This window comes from Harpia harpyja, chromosome 19 (assembly GCF_026419915.1).
Source record: "Harpia harpyja isolate bHarHar1 chromosome 19, bHarHar1 primary haplotype, whole genome shotgun sequence".
Lineage (NCBI taxonomy): Eukaryota > Metazoa > Chordata > Aves > Accipitriformes > Accipitridae > Harpia > Harpia harpyja.
The window spans coordinates 5338574-5359715 of NC_068958.1; the positions used below are offsets into that span (position 1 = coordinate 5338574).

At 42.7% G+C, this 21142-nt stretch overlaps 1 protein-coding gene across 4 annotated transcripts in view; it reads left to right on the plus strand.

The window, feature by feature from the left end:
- DDX31 (DEAD-box helicase 31) overlaps positions 1–21142 on the plus strand; it is a 50755-nt gene that overhangs the window by 27139 nt on the left and 2474 nt on the right. For 3 of the 4 annotated variants that reach the window (XM_052815933.1, XM_052815935.1, XM_052815934.1), the window contains 3 exons: positions 976–1057; positions 7121–7232; positions 12546–12726. In XM_052815933.1, the coding sequence (XP_052671893.1) occupies positions 976–1057; positions 7121–7232; positions 12546–12726 (375 nt within the window). The remainder of the gene's footprint in view (positions 1–975; positions 1058–7120; positions 7233–12545; positions 12727–21142) is intronic. The other variant, XM_052815936.1, reaches the window with a different exon arrangement.

Sequence of the window (21142 nt, forward strand, 5' to 3'; positions counted from 1 at the left end):
CGGGAAGTTGTGGGAGAGTTGGCTTGATAGGAGAAGTTCCTTGGGATCCTGTTGTTACCCTCTGAGCTTGAGCCACTATGAGAGGAAGGAGCTGTGTCTTTACACAGCTTTAGTTTTAGCTCTTTAGTTTTGGGAGCATGGTTGCTAACAGGGGTGGAAGCAAATGTGTGTAAACATCAAAGCACTAGTTCCTTTGAATGAGGGTTGAGCAATGTCTCTGATTCCAGAGAATCTGGAAGGTAAATTGGGGGAGACAAGATGTAGGAGAAGTAGCAAAGTAAGTGGAGCACATCTTTCCAACCTGTATGTGTATGTCTTAGTCTCTTTCTCACACTTGCACAAGCAACTGAATGCAGGCACCTTCTGCTCCCTGCCCATGGTGTCTAATGTACAGTAAAATGTTTGACACCCTCTGGGTTCAAAGTGGAGGTTACAGATCTTACTGTTTATAGTTATAAAGCAAATCTAAAGAAGTATTAATGTTAGGAGCTGCTTCAGCTCTGTTTTGAGTTTCTTTTAGTGGAAAATGTAACCAAATGGTTCCCAATTGTCTTGGTGCTTCTCAGTCAATGCAAGGAAAGAAAAATTACGAAAACAACAGAAATATAATTAAAGGCTTAATTTTTTTCTTTAATCAGTTACTCTGGTTGAGAACCAAGGAGACTTTCAGTTATTTTGATGCTCTGTTAGAATTGGAGTGTGTGTTGGTGACTTGTAACAGCACAAGAGTATGGGTAAAATTGTGTCTGTTCCAGTGAAAGCACCAGTCTAGCTGGGGTTGAGATTTTGCAGTAGTTACGCTTTTAGGGTGGCTAAGTGAGTGTCTGGGGTAAGACCTCATGTATTTCAGGGATAAATTCTTAAGTTGAACATGTAAATCTCAATCTTTTTGCTATCCGTTATCAGCCTGTGGCTTGTTACGTGCTATATTTGAAAAGTAGGAGAAATGGTAACTTTTTGTCTTTGTTGCTTCAGCATTTCAGAGATAAAGATGGAGAAGGTATTATCCAGCCTGATGAAAGATGATCGCTTCAAGTTGCACAGACCAGGAAGAAAGGTGAGTTATTCTGCTGATTTGGAATTGCTCCAATTTTCATTTACCGGTTAAACATCACAAGCATTCCTCCCTTAGCTTCTATCTTTACGATACAAGGGTTGGTATATCCATGACGTCCAGAAGTGCAAATAATTATAGAACTGCCTTATATCACAATTGTCCAGTCTTTAAACTGTTGTCCCCAAAAAGCAGTTGCTTCTAACTCTACAGCAAATATTTTTGTAGCAGGCAGTGAAGGTTTCTGGCTGCAAAAGCTTTGGGTTTTTTCCCCCCACAATGTTTCTGTTTTTCTTGGCTTTTCCGCACTAAAATACTGTTGGAGATCACAAATGACACAAAACTTCTCTGAAGAAATAAGGAAATTTGGTGATGTGTTACATAGGGGTTTTTTATTATCTGTATTTACTTGGAGCCTAAAACAAAGCTCACTGGGTTGGCGGGCATCTTTTCATTGACTTCGGCAGGCTTTGGGTCTGCCTTCAAGTTGCTAAGTCACAGAATTCAGTCATTTGCAATTGATGTCTCAGGCATTTCTGCATTCTGGCAAATTAAATCCTCCAAGAACCCTCATTTTGAATGGAAGTCAAGAATGTGTCAAGCATGATGCAGCATGCTCTTTTTTTTCTCTTGTTGCTGTTTTGCCTGCTCGTTCTTTCTGTTATACCATGTATGAGCCTTCTTGTTTCCTGCAGATGACTGTTATGAACTGTGGTGTTCTTGGTAAACATGCTTTTGAAAGATGTTCAGTTTTCCTACATGCCCTATATTTCGCAGAAAGCCAGATCTGTGGCTCATCTGAGATACAGCTCTATTTAAAGCTCTTTCCCACTACTGCAGTTTTTCACTGAAATCAGCCTGTAATGCCTATATTTTAAATGTCTGTAACGTGCCTAGGATATGACCTCTTAATTCATTCAACAAATATGTAAAAGTTTAGTTGTACTTTATTAATGCAGAAATTATTTTAAATAGTTCTTCTGTGTATAAATATTTTCCTTTTTTCCTGAATGTGCTTATAGGCAGGTAACTTTGTGTTCCTTTGGAGAGTTTTTCAACAATTACGTTTATGCAGAAATTGCACTTCAAATTTGTTGCTGACATGAGACAGAATATTACCTCTTCTGGGCTTGAGAACAAATGTTATTTCATGGAAAGTGGGGAAAAAAAGAGAACATGTTCTTTCTAGGAAATTATCATTTGGCTTTTGAAAAGTGGCAGGAGAAAATGCCTGCTGAATGTTGTTCAATGTCAGAGCCCAGTACTTGCATAGGTTCAAAAATCATTGATCCATTTGGAAAATTCTCACCTAAACATCTCAGTGTCTTTGTATCCTTGCCTTTGGAACAGCAATAAAAAGCTAACAAGTCTGTCTGCTACCAGGACTGATCAAATTGGTATTTCTACCATGCTTTCAAACTGTAAAATATTCTACACATCTAAGCACAGAATATTCTAAATACTCTTCTTTTGTCTTTCTCCCTTTCCTTCAAACAACATATAAAACCAAACCATATTTGAAAGTAGCTATTACTCTGGTTTTTGCTCAGCAGTGCTGTCTGGGCTTGCCCTGCCATGCCAGGTGCTATACATGAGTACATGTACAGAAGGAGCTGGTTCCTTTCGCTTGCAGTCAAAGGTGGGATTGAATTCCTCTCTTCCCTCTGCCATCAAAGTGAATGGGATTTTGCTGTTGACTTCACTGGAGCTGAGATATATCCACTCTGGCTGTAGGATGGTCTGAATCTGCTGCAGGAACTTATAAATACAGAATAACCTATTTTTGTGTGACTCAGAAACTGAAAGGATTGGGACTGAGAAATAGAGTTTCTCTTTATGGAAAAAAAAAATCTGTATCATTTAATGGGGATGAAAATTACCGTAGTTCTGTCAATATCAAATAGGCTTCTTCAGGAATTACTTGAAAAATATATTAAATGCAGTCAAGGATTCATTCTGTTTGTTAGCTTTGTATTTTATTGCTATCAGAGGCTCTGTAAGTGGTCTGCATTGCTTTCTCAGAAGCTGCAGGGGCATGTTTCCAAGTTATCAGGAGGGTTAATCTCTCTTAAATTCTTTAAGTTTGCCATAAAGACAGTACAATAAGCTGGGAATGCAATGGGACATTGTATAGGACAGAGAGTGATTGAGGTCTCGTTAGGAGGAGCTGAACCTGATCCATTTGTGATGTTGCCATTGGAGAGTGTTAGCTTTGCTCATCAGCTCTTCATGCATTGAGTCATGCACACAGGAACCTCATTATAATGCTCTTCGGTTCTCATTGCCTCAACTGAAGTCCATTATAAGCACCACGTTGGAACATGTATTTTTGGGGCTTCTGTGTGTAGCCAGGGAGCAAGCTGAAGTGCCTGTAAAATGTATATTTTATATTTAGGTATATAAAATATATATGTGGCTATGTCTGGGTGTGTGAATGTTCACCTGCCTACAAAGAGAATAAATTTGGTCTTTCAACTTTTATGGAGGGGGGCAGGGGGACTTGGTGAGTTCTAGAGAAGGTGTGTGGAGGTTAGTAAAAAGTTGTTATTAAAACAAAATCCTTCATTTTGTTTTGAAGTCTAATGGAAGCAGGAGATGTTACAGCCTGGCTTTTTGGTGCTTTTTTTCCTGTCCCCCCCCCCCTTTTTTTTTTTTTTTTTTTTTTTTTTTTTAACTGTGTTAGTAAAGAACTTTTCTACCTCTGTCTAGTTTTATGGTGTTTCAATTCCTTCTCCCATTAACATATTCTCTTAATGAAATCAGAAGCTTTCAGTACTTATTCCCAACCTCTCAAACCTAAAAGCTGCAGTCTTTATAATCGTAAGTTTCCTTCTTCTGAAAGAAATAAGTATGTCTTTTCCTGGTGTAGTTGGTGTTTGTGGGAGTACCCTGATGTCTCAAACCAGTTAAATAACATTGCATCCAGGCCCATTTCTTCTTTTAGCTTATAGATATTGTTATTGATCACAGTCATTATGCTAGTTGTTAGTGATCTGCAAGAATAGGCTTTAAGCAAACACAAGGTAGAAAAAGTTCTCCCATCCCACTATTCTCCATAAGGGTAATAATGCTTCTTACTTAACAGATGTAACAAATTCATCTAGATGGAGAGTAGATCAAGCAAACCTCTTGGGTAGGCTTTCATCTTTTGGGTCTTGGAAAAATGTGTAAGGTCTCAAATTAATTGTCCTGTTCACGCGAACCAGGATACAAGCAGGATTAAAGCTTGCTTGTGTGAGTAAAGCATACAGGATGGCTTCCAGTGCACTTCCAGTAGCACTATTTTATTTGATCTGTCCAGACACTCATATAGTGTGCACATTCTATTTTCACAGTTTGGCTCTGAGTCAGTTTTAAATTTAGATTTACTTTTTTATTAATATTGTGTGTGTGTGTGTATATATATATATATTTTTTTTTTTTTTAGATGAACCTCCCTGGAAGGCAGGAATCAAACACAGATTTTTTTTCATGCCCATTAGGGGGCAATTTTAAAATGAGATCTGTCTCAAGGGACTGAAGGGGATAAAAGACAAGGTGGAGATGGGAGGAGGGGAGAAGCTGTTTTCAGAGTACATTATGTTTCCTGCCATTTGCTTTTTTACATTTATTTCTCTTGGACTGACCTCACACTTTGGAAATTATGCACCTAGGTTTTTTATCCCTCATTTTTTTCTCTTCCCTTCCCCGTGCCCCCCCCCCAGCACCAGGAAGAAGAGATGCCTCATTTTGAAACCTAAAGGGGGGAATAAGAAAAGTCCTTTGTAATATATTGCCATATTATCACTAAATCCCCTGACAGTTGTGACACAGAAGCAAGTCACCTGTCACTTAAGCTTGAGGTCTCTTTAATTTTCTCCTGGAATTCGCACCAGGCTGTCTTTAATTTGAGGCCTTTATTGGAATTCTGAAACCTTTCTGCCTCCCCGGTGCTCAGATCTATTCTGAGTGCTGTTACAGAATGTATACAATAACCAACAGAGGGATTCAGAGGGGGCTGAAGCACTGTTTATTTAACACTCTGGAGGGATTTTCGTGCTTATTCGGTCCTGGCTACCCGGCTTTCAATATCGCTTTGACAACCGTTATGCCCTTCTCATTAATTTTAAACAGTTAAAACACAGGAAAAAGAGAAAAAGTTTTCATTATTAAAGTGCTTTACTTTTTAATAACAGAGGATTCTGTCCGCCAGGGGAAAGGGCAAGCCTCACTAATTTCACATTCATATTAAAAAACGCTGGGAAGGTGACACTTTGTGCTGCCAGGAGGCTTAACAAAAGAAAAGTGATGGGGGCTAGGAGGAGCAGGCGGGGCAAGAAAGTTTTATGTTTCACGTCAATGGAAACTTGTTAGTCACAGCAATGAGTGTCCACTTTGGGGAGGCAGCACCACTTGTAGTTTATTAAACCTTTACAGAGGCCCCTCGACTGCAGACTGTCTCAACTGATTAATAGGCACACGCTAAGTCAAACTAAAAGGCGTCTGTGAAACGAGCTGTGTTTTGAGTCTTTCTCGAGTGGATTGGGAGGCAGACAGCAGAGACCAGAAATCTGGGAGACTCTTCATGTAGCTGTAAAATACCCCCTGTTGCCTTTGGAAATGCGGATGGACAGTTAGTCCAGGTAGTGAGTGAGCAGGAGCTCTGGTCCCCATGTGCGTTTGCTTCGTTGAAGAATAACCCAGTGGCTGGAAGCTGTGGGATCCTGAGTTCAAAAGAGGGCACTGTGCAGGGAATTCAGACTACATTCAAGGTCTGTCTGTGGGCAGATTTGCTGTTAGGTTATAGAGTGGCAGGTCTGGGTCAGCAAAACATTTTGTGTAGGGTGCCAGCAGCATTGCCTGCCTTCCATGATCACTGAGGTTCACAGTGTCAGTGTGGTATGGTTCCCCTGGACTGGCAGCAGTGCAGAGGTGGTGCTCACAGCTGCGAGGGAGGGAGCGTTTTGCAGCATTAGCATGCAAGTCTACTGGGGAGGAACAACAGGATTGTTGCCTTGGCACAGGCCTAGTACAGAATCGTGGAGCTGGATGTTTGTTTTCAGTCAGCCCTGGTCAGATGAGGGGCTTGACCAGTATCAAGTTACTGCCTTGGATCTGGCACTTGGACTTGGATGCTGGTTCCTGTCTGAGTAGCTTTTGAGAACTGTAGTCCCTTCTTGGGAGAGGTTCACATCCATGGATGCTTGGCTTTGCACTTTGCTGTCAACTTTCCATCAAAAATTCTCTTGTTTTCTTGTCCGCATTTCCTTTCTCTGCCTGGGTACTTTAGAAAGAGAGACAGCCTCTCTTCTCCTCCCAGTAACAGCTTGCTCCCAGGAATGTTTGTTTTCCGTTTCCTGAACTGCATCCTACAGTCTGATTCTGGGAAAGCTTGAGCACATGCAAAATTGCCCTTTTGGTCTGAGGAAGTTTCTTCTGTCATGCCTTTGGTGCAAGGGACTTGTCTTATTCTAGAGGAACCACGTGATGGCAGTTCCAGTTAAGTATAACTTGTTCACAGTGAGAAAACTTCATGTAGGCATCAATATTGAGAAGTTCATTTAGTTGGCTTTGTTCACAGGAACTGAATTTGGTCCATTCTCTGGAGCTTGGGGGTGAATGTAGATCTCCTGCCCCATGACTGCCAAGAACAGGCCAGGTGTTTTGGGGAACTGTACAGGGGAACTTGCAACACCAGTCTAAAACTGTTAGCACAGAGTCTGGGGGGAGTTATTCCAAATAACTCCAATAGAGACAAGCAGTGGCATCTGGCCTGTTGAATCGGGGGCAGGGGGGGAGGAGGGAAAGAAAAGAAAAAAAAAAAAGGCGAGGGAAGAAGATATGATAGATGTTAGAAAACACAGAACTAAAACTGATTTGCTCTCCTCACCACACAGCGCTCACTTGCTGCTTTGACTTTAACATCTTTATCTATATTTTTTTTCTCTAGTAATATTGAGAGGATTACCTTTGTTGGCCCCTGGGTGGTTACTGTGTGATTTTACTGTTATTAAATCTATTGTAAACTGCTTCATTATTCCTGACTCAAATTCTCTCTTTCCTCTAATCCTCCCACCGCCCTTGTAGAAATCCTGTGGCACGGACCCTCAGGAAGTCCGGGAGCGGGCCACAGTCTTGCAGACAAAATTTGAAAATTATGTTCACTCCAGCGAGGGGACTGTCCGGTGGGCAAAGAAAGGTCAGTGCATTTCTTTTCAGTTTATTCCAGAAGGGTTCGTATAAGCTGCCAAGGTTTTCTTCTGGGGGAGAGCTTCAGGGAAAAGGCCTGGAAGAAACATTTTGGGGCCGTTGGGCTCTGTAGGGGGTTGAGATGGGCCCAGAAGGCTTTGTGATGATATTAAATGTTAATTTCTTGCATTCCCATATTACGTGCAAATGAGGTTTAATCTTGGCTTTCGATAGGATTCACATCCAAGGGCTCTGACCCAATCGCATGAGCGAATAGATTATGTGTCTTATGCTGGGAAGGTCATGGGTGACCTGCTTAACCACGTCCTGGTGCTGTACCCATTAGATGCTTTCAGTTTACACCAGGGATGAATTTGAAGCCTGTAAGACAGGATGCCTTGGGAGCAACTCTTAACAGGCAAGGATCTTAGTCTGGAGGTTGTTGTGTGGGATGGGAGAAAAAAGAGAGGGCAACTACTCAAAAAAGCAGGAAGAGGAAAAACTGGGATGGATTTAACAATAATTGTAGCGAGGTGCAAATCTGGGATTTGATCTCCCATCTTTGCCAAGCAAAATGCACAGCATTGGTCACTGAGCAGTACAAGAAACTCTTCCCTTCTGCTTCTCAGTTTGGAAAATCCAGAGGAAGTTGGATTTGGGGGAAAGATTAAAAACTTGCCAGGGATGTGGTAGGAAAAGAAACACTAAGCAGTCTCCTGAGAGGAGCCAAAAAGGTGGTGCAATGTAGGCACCCCTCTTCTATGTACTGTGCTGTTGCCCAGTAAGGCTGATCTGGGTGCACCTGGAAACTGAATAACTGTTGTAAAGGCAATGTGGGAAGTCAGGCCCCAAAGGTCCTTGACAATTACTTGGAATTTGGTTATTAAATATTGAGACAAGTCCACAAAATGCAAGAGACTAAACCACTCTTGTTCACAATATATAGGACTAGAGCCTTTCCCCTTTTTTTGAGTCTCCTCTTCCCACGTCTCCCTTCCTGATTGTTTTCTTTTTCACTTCATTTGTCACTTTGATCTGAATCAAATCCTGCTGTCTAAGCTTGCGTGGAATTCCTGTTGATTTCAGTTCTGCAGCGTTTCCAGTTAGGTTTGGATGAAGGGATCCTGATTAGATGAATTTTAATGGTCTACATCATTTCTGTTTACTGTTATATATACCTGCTGTATGCATGTGCGTAGAAGTGTACCATATGTGCTAAACTTACATAAGTCACATACTAAGGGGTCCAAAACCAAATGGGGAAATTGGCCTTTGAGCTGTACAGTGTCATCATAGAAACTGGATAAGGGAAGGCTGTTCTCAAGATAGAAGTTAAGTTCAGCATTAAAATTGTTTGGAATCATGAGAAGTGATTGTTCAAGAGGTCAAAGGTGCTGTTCTTTTCTGAATGTTCTACGAACTTGTTAGGTGATGACATAGAACAACTAGAGCTCCTACTATAATAACCTGCTTATCCAACATTATTCTACATGCTTTTAATGATGCATGGCTGTACTGATGGGTAAGGTATTTGAAATCCTACTGTTTCACTCTGCTCTACCCCCTGCCACTGCACGTCACTGTACTGATTCTCACCAACCCAACAGTTGCAGTGCTGATTTTTTTTTTTTTTTCTCAGGGTTTCAAAATACCTTTCTCCTACAGCGAAAATGTTAGAGGCTTGCTATACAAGTGGCTTGCTTGCACCCATTTCCAGGTGTGTTGTGCTACTTGACTGGTGTAATTACTTCTATAGCTGCACTTTTAAGTCCACAATATCAAAGCATGTAACTAATGTCATCAAATCCTTGATTCTGCATGAATTAGCTTCTTGTAGCTCCCCTGGAATTCCTTATACCCCATGTGAACTTCTAACCTGAAATGACTGTGACAGGGAGAATAACTGAATGGCTCCAGCCACACTTAGAAATTCTCTCTATACAGCACGTGTCACTGTGTGCACACACATACCCTACCCCATCCCACTCCACGCACACTTGTTGCTGACCTCAGCACTAATAACTTTTAGCCACAGACAAGAAGTACAGAAAATATATCAGGAAATGCTGAAATGTTGTGCATCCCATTTATCTTGTACAGGAACACTCCACCTCTTTTTCCTACTCTGCTATCTACATATGCAAATTTTCCACTGCTGAGTGGCTTCCATAAGCCCCCTCTTCCTCCCCTCTGCGCCAGGCATCATGAATAATTAACATGGCAGCTGGCTTTTGCTTTCATGGCAGACAATCAATTGGAAACTGTGCCAGAGATGCATTTGTTTCTCTCTCTTTTTCTCTTTTTCCCCATTTTCTGACCTAGTCAATGTTAATAAGCAGTGTTCTCGCTGCAGCCTGCTTTCAAAAGGCGAGTGGCTCCCTGCCCACCCCTTCTGCCTCTCCGTCCCGTGTTTTCCAAACTCAAATCAAATGGTTCAGTGAAGGTGCTGCCCTTCAAACTTGATTGACTGATCAGCAGTGAGATGGGTGGGAGGAGGGGTATGGCTGGGCCCTGCTACCTGAAAGATGAATCTCATGAAATGTGGAGCCCCTTTTGGGAAATGGAGGACTCTCATCTGAAGGGTTGCATGGTGATAAGTACTCTGTTTTGGAGCTGTGGGGGCACATGGAGCTCAGGACACTCTGATCCTTCGTGCCACTGGGGTTACAGAAAGGGTAAGGAAGCAAACCCTGCTTTTCTCCTCTGTGTCTCCCCATTTTATAGCCAATAGTTGAGCATTTTGCCTCATTCTTTCTGTCCTCAGCACTCGTGTGTTGAGAGGGTCAGCAGAGTTACAGGAGCCCACTGCTGTGGCACAGTGCTTGAATCCATGGCGGTTTTGGTGCATTCTTCCTTCCTGTTCCCACATGCTCTGTACATTGGCAAAATGCCTCCACCGGTTTATCCAGCCATGCGGCTGAGGCTGTGCTCTGGGGCCAGCACTGGGAACTGGCTGCCAGCTGAGAGCATGGTGAACAGGTTATGTCACCTGTCTCACTTTCATATCTCATTACCCTCTTGTCCCCTGTTTAAAAAAAACAAACAAAAAACCCCCAACAAACCAACTTACCTAATCTCCATCATATGTAGCGCTCTTTTTTTTCCTTTGACTTTCCACCCTAGCATTTCCTATAGAAAAGTGGGGATGCACAGGTGCAAAGGACCAATCTAAATCCACTCTCTTACATGAGTGTAAGTCTGAATCCCATCCCAGGCCAGTACACGTTGCCTTAGACTCTTGTTGGTCTTGCAAAAACTGTAATAGCTCAAGCAGTTTGCTTCTGTGGTGTTAAGATGAGGTACCCTTTATGTGAATTAAGGCCTGACCAGCACTGTTATCAGTCTTTTTTAGTTGTTTTCATAAAGCTCACTCTCTTTGATCACAAAATTATAAAAAAATTACAACTTTAAAAAAAAAAAAAGCTTTTAATATCTGGCCACTGTAATTGCACATAAAATCTGGAAAACATGACTCTGGCAACACTGAGAGGTTTAAAGACCTGATAGTAAAGATTTAAAAAAGAATCACACTCACAAAGGCCTTCATTTAAATCTCATGGGTGCTGTAATGAACATTAGCAGCTCTGAGCTCCTGAGAGGTAAGACAGTTGCATGAACTGTGGTTTCGACCTGCTGGTACAGCAGGTCTGTTAGTTCAGCTTTGGGTTAGTGTCTTGCAGCTCTCCCTGGTTTTGCATGCTCAGCTTGGGACTGAATCTGACAGTTGTCTGTCAGGACTTTGGGAAGAGGGGTGTCTTTGACACTTTGATTCTCTAACTCTCATCTGGGGAGTTAGTACCAGCAGCCTCTCCTATCTGGAGAACTGTGGGAGGTGAGCTCAACCTTCATAATAACAGGATCTTTAGTATCAACCATTTCAAATGCTGCGAGAAAGACAGCTATATTGGCTCCAACGGGACCAAATTCGGAGCGGGAGCAAGTTCATATTCTTCCCTTTGAAGAATTACACCTTCTCATAGCAGGTGAATTTGACCAATAACTTTATGAAAAAAAGCAGCAGAATAGGGTTTTTGAGAGTATTTGAGATGGTTTGTAAGCCCTCAGAAGGATGGCCTTCAAATGAGACACCCAGATGGGGTATTTGGAATTTAGCATTATCTTTTGGGGAAAACACAGGTCTCTTGATGCTCAGATGCCTCTAAAAGAGTAGCGTTGTGAAATTGGGAAGAAGGTGCAAAAAACTCAATCTTTTCTTCTCATCGATTGGGAAAAGGAGTTCGCTTTACTCAGTAAACAGAGCTTTGATGGATTCCCTGGGTCCTTCCAGGAGCTGATCTGCTAAAATGACATTTTTATTACTGTTCATAAACTCCAATCTCTGGCTGCTGCCAAGAGATTAGACATAAGCTGTGGGCAAACTTGCTGGTCCAGTGGCTCAACAGGCAAGGGCAGGAGAGGTTAGAGTTTAGAGCTTGCTGCTGTCAGGGGTTGAGAGGGAGGGAAAGATGTAGGTGGTGGTTGGAGTGAGGGCTGGGGGGACACAGGAGGTTTAGCAAGCAGAGGAGCAGCAGGGGATTGAAGGGAGGCATTTTCTGAGCTGTAGAGTTTTCTTTCTAAAAGTCCCTGTATTCCCCATAGCAGAGAGGACAACCTGGGTGTAGTTAATGTTACAGGTACATGGAACAGCAGTGGTAGTGTTCATATTAGTGGATGATCGTCTTTAGAGCAATGAGCCCTGAGGGAAGGGCATTACAGGAATATAAAGATGTGAAGGGAAATTTGCACACAATTCTATTATTTTTCCCTTTTGAGAAGGTGAGCTCTGTTCTCAGTGTGATGATGAGTCAGGAAATCCATCTGGCTCTCAGATATTTATAAGGGACTAGCTAGTAACTGGTGAAAAATGCATGGACTACTGGGACTGTAATACCGGAGGAGTCTTCCTATGTCATCTCCATGCTTCTCTTTCCCTCTGTTCATCCCTGTATCTCTGTTCCCTCTCTCCCCTTATCTGCTACCATTTGATGTCAATGACTCTTCTTGTGAGATGTGCTACAAACATCACCCTTTCTGGCAGAAAGGGCATCCTTGCAAGAGGCAAACCTAATGCAACTTAATGTAGCTTTGTTTCAGTTCCTAAAGCTTCTCCACCACCTACCTTCTCCTTTTGGGATTGTACTTGTACTATACAACCTTCACAGATTTTTAACATGCCAACCTTTTCTACCAGCTGCTGACCAGAAGGTGTCCCAAAGGACAAGACCAATGTCCTTTCAGCTGGAACAGCTGAATCTTTAAGTATATATATATATAAAAAAATGCAGTAGTAAACAGAATTGACTTTTTTTTTTCCCCCCCTCAGCAATGCAGTCTTTCCTTTGTGCCTATACCACCTATCCCAGGAACCTCAAGCACATCTTCCACATCAAATCTCTCCACCTGGGTCATGTGGCCAAGAGCTTTGGTCTGAGAGATGCCCCCCAGAACCTGACTGCTCTTCCAGCTGCAGGCTCAAAGAAGAAAACCAAACCAAGACCAAAAAGGTAGGCCAACTTGATGCTCCTGAGCCAAGGAACACCACATGACAAGCTATGGTGTGCTTTGCTCCTCAAGGTTGTTGTGCTTGCTCCAGGAATCATAGAATCATAGAATCATAGAATGGTTTGGGTTGGAAGGGGCCTTCAAAGATCATCTAGTCCAACCCCCCTGCCATGGGCAGGTCACATGTGATTGGTCCCAAGAGGCTAAATCATGCCATTGGCTTAGGTTGCATTGCTCTCTGAGCTGTTGTTTCATTCCCCTTTTTCTAATGGCTTTAGAGGGCCTAAAAATTACATTTATTAAACCAACTTGCTTGAACCATTTAAGTGGGAATTCAGTTTAAAAAAAACAAAAAACAACAAACAAAACAAAACCAAGCAGCTCGCTTTGTAGTTTGACTTCTGATAAAGATGCTTTTTCTTGAAGGAAGCTGCTAAGTGTGGAGATGCACCTATAGAGACCAGCCTGGGTTTTCCTGCAGTTTTTCCATTTTCAGAGCACTTGAAAAACACCGTTTTCTATGAGTCTTATGAGCAGAAACAGTCTGACTTTTATTTATTTATACTTCACTTAAGAGCTACCTTGAAGGATGAGGAAAGGTACAGGCAGTGTTCCAGGGCAAAGCATGAGACTTCCCATATATTGGAGTAGTTCTCATTTTTGTGCAGGTCTTGGTTGCTAGAGCTCCACCAGCAGTCCTGTTGTCATGGCCAAGCACCTCCATAGTAGAAGCTGCCAGATTTTTTCCATTCACATCCCCACTCCCAGTTGCATGGTCCTACAGAGAGCTATGATCCCTGGCTCAGGATCAACTGCAGTAGCAACTCTTTGTCCTCATCCCTGTCTAGGGAAATGCTCTCACAGGTACAGCTGTGCTCATAAGTACTTGCTGTTAGTGTAGGGCATGGGACGATAAAAGCGTCAAGGAAATAGCAGAGAAATGAATATTTTTCACTTCTCAAATTTGAAGTTGACTGTCTTGCGCATTATGAGCAAGGCTATATGAGTGTTGATTTATCTCGCAAGATAGTCTCTTCCTTCCTGGCCTTGACAAATACCACTGTATCAGGAGCAAAGTATGTGTCTTACTGTCTTTAAAGGCCTTCTGTGGCCTCCTCTGGCCTTTTTTTATCACCCTTTCTACACTAGACAGGCAGTCTTTTGTAGGCTTTCTCCTGCAGTTCCACCAGTAGTTTTCTGGCTGTCAGATTTGCCATGGGACAAAATGTGTCCGTCCTCTCAGAATGGTCAGCTGCAGCTTGGACTACTTATTCTCCCTAAGAAGACATTAGCTTAGTACCTGAAGGAAAGGGGAGGACTGCAGTGTATTTTTTTAGTTATTAATTATACGATCGACTGTAGTTACAGAAGTACAAGCCCAAATCAAAAGGCAGATCTGTTGGTAGAAATGATCATTCTACAGACTTGTGCCTCTGCTTGCCTGCTCTGCTGTGTGGACAGGACCGTTCCTGGGTACTCCTTTCCTGTGTAAGGAATTTGATGCTCCCTGATGCTTCTGGAGGAGCAGAGCCCTGAATCATCTTTTGTGCTTGAAGTGGAGCTGAAGGTGCTCAGTACGTCTGATCCTAGCTACTTTGAGTTGGTTCCACAGGATAAATAATCCTTCCTTTTGAGATTACAATGTTAAGGGCTCGCTGTCTTCCCTAGCACAACGGCAGGATACGAACCTCTGGCTTGCCAGTAAAATCACTGCAATAGTCCAAAGGAGGAAAATCTTTTTTATTTTATCTGTATCAGTTGCGACTTTCCACGTAGTTGTTGCTGTAAACTCCATTAGCAAACGTTAGCCAGGCAATTAAAGCACTAATCCCCATAATTGTTCCTGGGCTGGTGACATCTCTTGCACATGTACATATCTTGGGGAAAAAAAAAAATGCAAGGGGAAGGGATTTTAAAATAAAAAGTTGGAGACCGCATTGTCCTGCTTTGAGAAGCCACCAGGGACAGGCCACTGATCTGCCTCCTGCTTCAGCTGACCCTCACCAGCAGATGGGCAACAGGATGGGAATGCCCCTGTGAGCAGGGGATTTAACGGAGCTTTATTTCAGGAAGAATAGCCTGATTAGCCGATAAAGAGCATGTAAGATGGTATGGGGTGGGCTTTGATGTCTTGCTGGCCCAGCAGGGTGTCAAGCTATGACTGACAGTAGCGTGTCATAGGATTACTTGGCCTGCAACAATGCCTCTCTCTGTTCCTATGATGTTGCTACTCTGTTAGAGCTACTTTTTCACTTGTTACGAACCTCTTTTAGACAGCGTTCCTCCTCCCCAAGTCTTCATCCTATTATAGTACAGACAAGCTCAAGATACAGTAGGTAGTTTATGCACAGGACACGTGGGGTTGGGGGATGTGGAGGTGTTAGAACAAATGGTCTGAGAGTGATTTGAAAGCTCATTTGCACGTGGATCATATAATTGCAGCTCAAGGAAAGTGGGCAGACTTTGCACAGGTTTGTCACGGCTCAAGCTCCAGATTTCAAATCCGGGAGCATCTGGAAAGTTAAGACCCTGCAGAAATAGCCAAAGTTGTGACGTGCAACAATTGTTCTTGCCTGTGAAACTTGTTTCTAATCAACTTTCTCTGTGTGTGCTAAAAAAAAAAAAAAAATAAACAGAGAGAGAAGATATATTAGTATTTATAGGATAGTTTAGAGAAAGTGAATATAGATTCAAATTCAGTCTCCACTAGTATAAATTCAAGGTAGTGCTGTTAACTTACAGAGAATTGCTTTTGATTTCACACTGACAAAGCAGAAAGCAGAATCTACCCTGCCATTTAGAAGACAAATGGTTTTTAATTGTAAAATGCAAGGCTTGAAATTACAACAGCATAGTCACAGAGCAATCTTTTTAATTATATTTCTCACGTGATGCCATGAGTGTTGGTTGTCGTATTACACATTGTCTCCAAACATCCGATACTTGTTTTTAATCAGTCTGCTCACTAAAGCCTCATCTCTCAGCACCTGCCCAGAGAATAAAGAACAGGCACTCCAGGTTGAAAGTGGGGTAACGGCAATCATTAAATGTTTCCTTAAGAGGACAAAGAAAACTTTTCATTTCTTTTTAAGTCTCCTTTTGTGCTTAGCGCCTCCTTAGAGAGCCGGCTTGGGGAAGGTGAGACAGGAGGACAGAGCAGCCAGGTGTGTGATAGTTCAGTGCTGAAATGTGGAAGCAGCCCTCTCTTGAATGCACATGTAAAACTTTCATGTATTTTTTTAAGCCCCTTTGTGCAAACCAACTGTCCCCTTAGCTGTAGTGGTTCTTGCAAAACCTGATTTGAAGATGGAAAAATAATTGCTTGTGGGTTTGGGGTTTTTTGGGTTTTTTTTTTTGGAAGTTGAAATGCTGTATTTAAGTAAGAGATGAGCACATGAACCGGATACTGTATATTAAGTTACAGTACACCAGCTTAGTAAGTGTCTGGGCTCATGCTTTTACTGAAGGGTAAATGCAAGGAAGCTGATCCCGCTTCCATTGAGGGATTAACTGTCTTTCCTTCACTGCAGAGAAGCAGCATGCACAGGAAGTAGCTGACATGCCAGATAGACATGTCTTTTGACTCTTTCACAATGCAGATGCTAAAGACCTATTGCCATTCCACCAAGCATCCCTGTGCTACTCAGTCTTTTGCATTTTGGATGGGGGAGGGGTTGGTTCTGGGATTCTGTGGTGGCTGATGGTGTGTTTTCTCCTTTTGAACTCTGGAAGACTTGTGTATGTCCCCAAAGGGTTTCACTGCAATGAGGAGTTGCAACTTAATTTGCCTTGTTTGTGAATTCAAGCCATTAAAAAGAAAGAGGTAAATCTTTACATTCGATGGTTTCTGTGGAACTCATTGCTACAGGATGTCTCTGATGCCAGAAATGCTCAGAGAGATTGAATTTATATATGAGTAACACATACATTCATGGTTGCTACAGCATGTGCAAAAAGTGAGTATAAAAATTGAGGTGAAAATCTGCTCACGCTTCGGAGTTTTAAGTCCAACCCTTAACTAAAATGGGATCAAGAATAGGTGTCCAGGGTGCTTCTGTTTGAGGGGATTGATTTACATCATTATTACACTGCCATTGCTCTGAATATGGATATCATGATGCCCTTAAGGTTTTGGCTGCAAAATTATTGTGCTAATTCATTCTTCAGCATTTAGTGGTCAGATAGAATTAGACTCCTGGTGGGCAATATACCTTGCAACCCTGTGTGTCCTGGTTTGTATGGCTAGGGCAACAGTCTCCTTTGGGTGAAAACTAGTAGCCTTTCACCTTCTCTCCTGCCTCATATCCTTGATTCCACTTCTGAATGTCTTGGCATTGACAATTTTGGAAAGGCTAATGCTTCTATTGACAGGGCTTGCGAATCAAGGCTGCAGCTGGGTCTCCCTGCACAGCAATTTTCTAATCACTAGAAGCAGTTTGCCTGCCAGTTTTTGCATGCCATTTAGAGTTTTCCTAATATCACTTAATTAGTCAAAATGCAAGTTTGGAATTCTGCCCACCGGGAATTTCACTTGGTTTGGGCAGTCTGCTCTAGAAAGCCACAGACTGGAGCGCAGGTAAGAGCATGTATTCATGGACTGGAGTGCGAACAGATCCAAAAATTAGAGTAAGAGACATGGCTGCTGTGAAAGCAAACATCACCATCACTCTTCATTAAGGCAGTTCAGGGACATAGATGAGTCCTGCTTACCACATCATAATGTTATAAAAAAGTCCTGTTATGAAATTAAAGTTTTATAATTGTAAAATCCATCTGATTGTTATCTGCATGCAGCAATGCCCTTTATTACTGTCGTGTTCCACCATGGCCGCAGCACAGAGCCTTTTCTCCATCTTTGAGCGAGCTAATAGGGCTTGCACGTGGAGCTGGAAAACCTCTGTAATGTTCGGTACACACCAAAAAATGATCAGGTCTAATTGAAATATATTCTGCCCTTCAGGCTGGGAAAGAGCCTGACAGAAGCAAGAATCCTGGGAAGTTCCCAGCATCCCAGTGGTGCTTTCATCCTTTCTCCATAGGGTGAAGACCAAGGGATGGTAGCAAAAGTGAAACTGGGGCGTTTTGTCTCTTTCTGTGTAGATGAAATACAGTTGACTTCAGTATGGTAAGGTGGGCTTTGCTGTTTGGCATGTCTCAGCATGAAGACTGCTCTGCTCTGACTGTTCTGGAACAGAGCTTGGTGCTCAGTCTGACTGGGTAATAATTTTCCTTGATCTTCTCCAGCTAGCATTCACATCAGCTGATAACAGAGTACCTAGGCCATCTGTTGAATTGTCGAGAGCAGTGTAGGATTGCTGATGAATTTCTTGCCCCCGCTCCACAAAAAACAACAACAGAAACCCAAACAGGGTTGCGCTGGCTGCAGATGGTTCATCCAACACTGTAAGTAGAAAAAGCAGGTGTTGCAGCAGCCTTGGCCCAGAGGTAACCCAGCTCTGTTGCTGGCACAATTTCAAAGAGCTGTTGGAGGTGCTGTCAGGCAGATTGATAGTGCGATCCATGTTGAAATGTTTTCTGATAAATGAAACAGCCTACTCCTGTCTCCTCCAAAGACACACCATGAGTTCTGGGACTGTGCGTCAGAACTTTATACTCCTTCTTCCTCAGCTGGAGCAATTTGGGAGCCTTTGGTTGCTGCAGATGCTGCGAGTTGGTTAAAGGTCACTACACTTGCTGCACTGCATTGCACCAGCATTTCACACAGCTCAAGACAAAGGAACAGACAACAATGCCAACCAAGTTGAAGGAGACATCCCTAAGAACAAGCTCATTCACCATTTAGGTAAAAAGACTAGCAGAGGCATCTTCTGGGCCATCAAATGATATCCAAGAAACAGTGCATGTATATGTACCACTGCTCTGGCACATAGGAGTTTTTGTCTTGGAGATCAGCTTGGGATTCAGTTCTCTAATGAAGCAGATGTGTCAGTGAAATATACTTATTAGAATTTTGAAATGAAAATGAAAAACGGTATCAGATACTTGTTCCTTTTCTTACAGTTGTCACTTGGTCCTTTCACACCTGAATGTTTGAGAGTCTCCACAACCAGGATCATGGTTTGCATATAGTAACAAATTCAATCTGATTAAATCAGCTGGTGAAACTTGATCATTCTTATGATCTTACCAGTAATGCTTGGGAGATGAATGGGATGTTATATAGAAACAGAACAGTTTGCATATGCTTTTCTTCCTCTTCTGTTTGTGCCTTGGAGCTGTCCACAGGATCTCAGCTGTGTTGAACATCCTCAAAGCTTAGTTCAGTATACTTGTCTTGGGTTTTTTTTGCCATAGTATAGTCTCTGTTATTCTACCACCTTGTTGCTAGTGATTGTGGAATTCAGCAGATGGTGTCTTCAGCATCTGCAAAGCCATCAATGGCCCAAGCTGTGTGGAAGTCGCAAACTGTGTTGAAGGTGTGTTGCATGCAAGCTAGGTGGGACTTCTGTGGTGAGTTAGTATCGTGTGGCAGATCCTCTGGAAACAACAGGGAGGATTTCAGGCTAGTCAGCTATGCTGCATTCACTTGTTTGGGTTTTGGGCTTTTTTTCATGATGTGAAAAAAGATTTGCCTTGAATCTTTTCTGATACTCTTGAGCGAAGCAAAGAGTTGAGAGTCAAGGGGCCAGAAAAGCAGACTGGTCCAAATCATTCAGATTTCCTTTGAGGTGGAGGGTTGGGCAGCACCAGCACCCCTGCGGACCGCTGCGGCTCCTGAGTGGGATGGGGAAGGGGAGCAGCGTGCTGGGAGTGGCTCTGCAGATGGAGGCAAAAGGAAACTGAAGCAGAGGAAAGAAGGATTTTATTCTCTTTCCTTCACTGGACACTTTTTCTTTCTTGTTTCTTCCTCTTCTGCCTCTTCATCATTCAGTGATGTATTTAGCAAGATTCACAAGTTTCTCATGTTTAAAGAGTGAATAAAATCATTCTGGTTTTCTGGAAGAGGACGGCTTTTTTTGTCTTTAAAAGTTTGTCTCTGGCCTGGTCTTTCCTGGCCTTTCAGGATATAACAAAGTCAGCTGGGGACAGTTCCTCTGTTTCCTTACTGTCTCTCTGCTGAGGCTCTTGGTACCAGCTTTTGTGAGGTTGCAACTTAATTACAGGTGTGCACAGGCAGCTGTAAACCTGGGTCTTTTATTCCTTCCTCTGTCTCCATGAGGAGGAGGGGAGCTTTCTCAGACCATGCCAAGCAATTACTAGGCTCTCTGCCTTCTCTTCCTCACTGTGCAAAGCACCTTTCTCTCCCTTTGATAATGAGGTGATTAGATAGATCTTGGGGTGATATGGTTTTTGCCCTATACCTGGAACATAAAGCCCAAAGCAGTGGTTGGGTCTAGGGTTAAGCCTTACAAATGAAGGGATGATGTGTTCCCCAGTTGAAGTTAGAAGGTGATGCTAACTCATCTCTGCTGGCTCTTCTGACTACTTACCAATTCCCATCTGTCTTTTATGCGAGTCCTGATACCCCATATCTAGCGTAAAAGAGTAGTAGTCCAGTGGTGCTTCTGCCTGGCATCCAATATGTCACAGCACTCAACACCCAGTGTGCTGGACAGTAACACAGAGAAGTCAAATAGCTTGTGTTCAGGGACAAGTTCTTCCTAACTCGTGTGTTGGGGCTGTTTCATTTTCTGAGTTATGACTTCTCTATTCCTGTCTCATTTTCCCCCAGCCAGTAAAAGTGGCTATTCTCTCATCCGTTTGAACATTCCTTTCTCCTTTAAGCCCTGCTGAAACCTTGGTACTGTAGCATGTTGGGATGGGTCAGTCATTAGTGAATCTTTTTTCCCCTGCAAGTTCCCCGTAGCTGCACTGTTTTGTAGTTCCCCACCTAAAGACTGACTGTTGTGTTTGGAGAAAGGGATTTAAAGGGCTGGGGATTTCTGTGCCCATTATCAACATGATATATTCTCATTAGGGCTCAATATAGCATGATATCTAGACATGAGATCACAGAAAGAGATGCTGACAATCAATGTGTTTATCCAGTGATGGGAACATGGGTTCTGTCTATGTTGCAAATACATCTTACATTTACAGCCTTTCTGTGAATCTTTTTGCCGCAGTATCCAGTACCACCACACAGCTCTCTTAAATTAACATCACACCAGCCTTTGGCAACAGGGAAGATGCAGTCCTCCTGGGTTATGAGGTGAGAGAATGGACATGAAGGCCAAAGAGATTAAACACTTTGACCAAGGATGCTCGGAGGGTGTCAAGGTCTCGCTCTGTTCTCCTGGGCTTTGTCTCATAACCACAGGGCGCCTTTCCTCACCGATGTTACCTTGACTGCTCTGGCAGAGCCCCAGAGACTTTCACCAGTTGAGCAGAGAGGGCAATTTACAGGTTTACAACAGGAATCAGAATCTGGCCAGGGATCCTGACCTGGTGCACTTT